General features: G+C 43.4%; 1 protein-coding gene across 1 annotated transcript; it reads right to left on the bottom strand.

Moving 5' to 3' along the window:
- Nucleotides 1-235: 235 nt before the first annotated feature.
- Nucleotides 236-703, bottom strand: LOC113728234 (uncharacterized). The gene has a single exon (XM_027252798.2). The coding sequence runs from the start codon at nt 701-703 to the stop codon at nt 236-238; it is 468 nt and encodes a 155-aa protein (XP_027108599.1).
- Between the last annotated feature and the right edge of the window lie 3,313 nt (nt 704-4,016).

The raw sequence follows: 4,016 nt of genomic DNA, 5'->3' as shown, positions 1-4,016 counted from the left end.
TCTGAAGCTGCGTACTATGCTTGGAGTTTGTGCAGAGAGCAGTATAAACTAAATTCTTTCAGCATTTAGTTTAAGAGAGGAATTGTTAGATTTAGTCAAATAAAATCCCATTCCATTTGGGATTCTTTGCTTTAGAATAGGTCTTTCGGTTTAGGAGTTAGTTAGCAGGAGACTCCTTATTTATTGTATTTTCTGTTTGTTTTGTACGGCTATATATAGCCTAAATATTTCTCATTCAATAGACAGAGAATTCCTTCCACCTTCTTTCTTTTCTCTGCAATACTCTTTCCTGTTTGTCTTTGCACTCCATGTTCCCACGTCCTCTTCCTTGTCCTGCATATTGGTTTCCATGGGTCACCTTCAGTGCACGTTCTTCATGTATAGTGTTACTCATGCGTTGTTCGTGCACGAGCAAACTGCTTTGCAGCTCATCAATTGACAAAATTCTTGTATCATTAGATTCTTCTATTGAACAGACGACATAATTGAACTTAGGTGTCATTGACCTCAGAATCTTTTCCACAACAGCAACATCTTTCAATTCTTCACCATTGGCTTTCATCTTGTTGGTGATGACAAGAACACGAGCAATGTACTCATTCACAGATTCTCCTTCCTTCATGTGAGCAATTTCATACTCCTTTCGCAATGCCTGTAGATGAGCACGCTTTACTCGCGTTGTTCCTTGATATTTCTGCTTCATAGAGTCCTAAATACTCTTTGACGTGTCTTTGTTGACGATAGTCTCCAAAATGGAACGATCTAACGCCTGAAACAGGTAGTTCTTAGCTTTGAGACTCCCATTTGGCCTATTCAAGGAACAGGAATTAGCCTATTCTTACCACCGGGGTCCCCTCCAGCTTACCCACCCACCGTACGTAAACGGATTACTAACTGAACTCATATCCCTTCGATCGATGGACCATAGACCGGAGGCAGAACGAGCCAACATTGACCAGCTGCGTGAAGTACCTGAATTGGTTACTTCAATGTACGAGAAGATGAGCGCTTCAACAGCAGCCTCCTTTGCAGCAAGCTTTGTCAGCATCCTTTCTTTCCACGTGATGTGAGATGCAAGACTTTCATGGCCTTCCCTCTCTTTCTTTAGAAGAGGGTTTGTGCCATGATAAACATGCTTTGATTGCACTATATTCTAATCTTTTTCTTCACGCTGGACGTGGTTTTTCTTTGAACAAGCCTTGTGACTCTTGTTACTACAGCTTGTTACTAAAGAATGCCATACTATCGAAGCGAGATGAAGTAAGGGAAGAGTTCCGACAAAGCGATTGATGAGTACGGGGCAGGACCAAAACTAACAGGGGGACGTAGGACATCTTTATTTAAAGGAAGAACTAAAAGCTAGAAGAAAGATAACCGGGAATCGAACTAATGGCCGTAGATGTGGGTATCCTCTTCTACTAATGATATTCTTGTAAGGGACATTGGCAGGCTTCATTCCTAGCATCCATGCGTGTTTTACTATTTATTTAGAAAGGCTGCTTTTAGCTCTTTTCACGACTCTGTTGCTATGGAATCCGCCTCGAACACTTTCCTGACAAAAACTTTGCTTGATTAGGGATTAGGCTTAGGGAAGGTTTAGCCTAGAAAAAAGAAAGGAACTTCAATCTCGCCGATTGTCCTTTCAATGGGACATGAAACTGAATGCACTCGTTAGGATAAATACCCAGCACCTTGGGCTGAGAAAGAGCTCGTGAGTGAGGTAGCGAAGCTATTAGCTAAGCTATACGCTACCTTACCTTATGTAGATGGCCGATCTAGAGTACGTTGCTTTTTAGACAACGACCCCTCCCTCACAGGGTCATCCAAACCCTGTAAAGAGACTAAGAAGTCTGTGCCAGTATACCCGTCAAGAAGATAACCCCCTAAAAGGGGCTCAAAGGAAGGCAACACTTCAGGACGATAGTCCAAGCCCATTTCTTAGACTAAATCGTAACACTTCCACATTAGACCAAAACGGATAAGATTTCCATCCTTCCGAGATGAATTCCGATTCTTGATACTGGTATAGGTAAGGCAAGTCGCTTACCTTATTCTAAGGGCTTTCCTGTCTTTCAGTTGAAAGCTCACAAGGATAAATCCCGGAAGTCGAAGTCGGAAGAGGATCTGATTTCGGAGCTAACACCGTTCGTAAAGAGAGTATGAAATTAAGATGCTAAGCCGTTCGCGTCTTCAAGGGGAGATTTTTATAAGCTCACCGGCAAAGCCGTGCGTTCCTTTGCTTTCTTTTATTATACGATAATAGCACTCGAAAATCCCACTAACAACCTATTCTATACCAGCAGATGAAATAACTGCTTATTCTTGAACAAGAACCATGGCATGAGATGCCTCTTCCTTCGGCGAGTAGGGGGATTTCTTTTAGCACAACCAATTTATAGCCCAAGGAAAGGAAGAAGGGAGGAACAAAGCCTTCTTGACTTAAGCTGACAGACCTTTTCCCATGTCAGTGCACCCATCTGTATCCACTTCGTCCAATGCAAGAGATTCTTCTTATTCTTCCGCGGCAGGAGATTAATTACTTTTGCGTGGGGCCTAAAAGCAGCTATATATAGGTCTGGTGCTTCATCTTGCAAATGAAAGGCTTTTTCAACTGAATCAACCGGCAGGGCAGGCCGGAGGGGATCATCCCCCTTTTATTTATGATTCTTCCTCTTCTTTCTCATATCGAGACTCTAAGGCAAAGACTTCTCTTCAAAGAGAAGCTTATGAAGGCCTTTAATCACTTTCTGGTAGTAGGAAGGAGAAAGAACAGTTATTGGTAGCTACTGATTCCATTGGCGGATAAACTTTCCGGGGTTCCACTTTAAGGATAAAGAACTGGGCTAAGGTAGCTAAGAAGGTGGGCCTGACAGCGCTTGTCGTGGGTAACCGGGAATGATCGAGTAGATTGTGCAGCTTGTAAATGATGCTTGCTTCATAGAATATCGGTTAAGGTAAGGCCTATTTGGGCTACTATAAGGAGAAGCAATATAAAGGAGGTTTCCCTCGCGACACTGAAAGGGGTATTCGGAGTTTGATTAGAGGTGGTACCCGGTTAGGAACCCTTCTCTATTCAGTGCTCTATCCCCACTTATTATAACTCTTGCGCTAGTCCTAATTAGGAGAGTTCGATAAGCTTTTCACTCCTAACCACAAGTCATCCAACAAAGCAATCCTTTACTTTATATAAAGAAAGGGTTCGGTCCTCCACTAGGTATTACCCTAAATTTAACCCGCTTATGGTTAGCTCACCGAGTTTCGGGTGAGCGTCTTCAAACCTTCACTGAAGGCTTTGTTCTAACAAGATTCTAGGAAAATGCCTTCTATCGCCTTATTGAAGATTCCGCGAGACACCTCGGCCTTAGTTAGCCCGAAAGCGTCTTCTCTTATATCAAAAGGTAAAGAGTTCCCTAGCGGTACATCTTAATGAAAGACTTGAGCATAACTGTCAATCCTCCCATCCGCTAACGCCTGGTCGACCTCTCCTGATGTATCTGTCAGTGAAGGAAGCATCCATGAGTTGTGCCCTTGGTCAGCACGATGAAACGGGTAGGAAAGAAAGAGCCATATACTATCTCAACAAGAAGTTCACTGATTATGAGGCAAGGTATAAGGTTCTAGAAAATACCTGTTTAGCTCTTACATGGGCCTCGAAAGGCCTATACCACTACATGTTGAACTATACGACCATGCTGATTGCAAGGATGGACCCGCTGAAGTATCTATTATAAAAGACAGCCTCACGGGCGTTGCGTCCAAATGGTAGATGGAGCAGGACCGCTCTCATGTCCGCAAATGGAAGCATCTTGCTGATGCTTTCCTCACCTCAAGCAGTACAAGTACAATCTTGATACGGCTCCTGATGGCATGGGGCTTCAAAGCATGGAGAAGAAGAGCACGGAGATTTTAAAAGAAGATGCCCAAGGATGGATAGAAATGGCTGCCCAAGTCCTGCCTCCCTTGACTGAAAAAGAGATGGTGGCCACCTTTCTCACTACTCTCCCTTCTCCTTTCTA

Source organism: Coffea arabica, chromosome 2c, assembly GCF_036785885.1.
Source record: "Coffea arabica cultivar ET-39 chromosome 2c, Coffea Arabica ET-39 HiFi, whole genome shotgun sequence".
NCBI classification, from domain to species: domain Eukaryota; kingdom Viridiplantae; phylum Streptophyta; class Magnoliopsida; order Gentianales; family Rubiaceae; genus Coffea; species Coffea arabica.
Note: the sequence above shows the minus strand (reverse complement) of the source record. Positions and strands in the feature narration are given on the sequence as shown.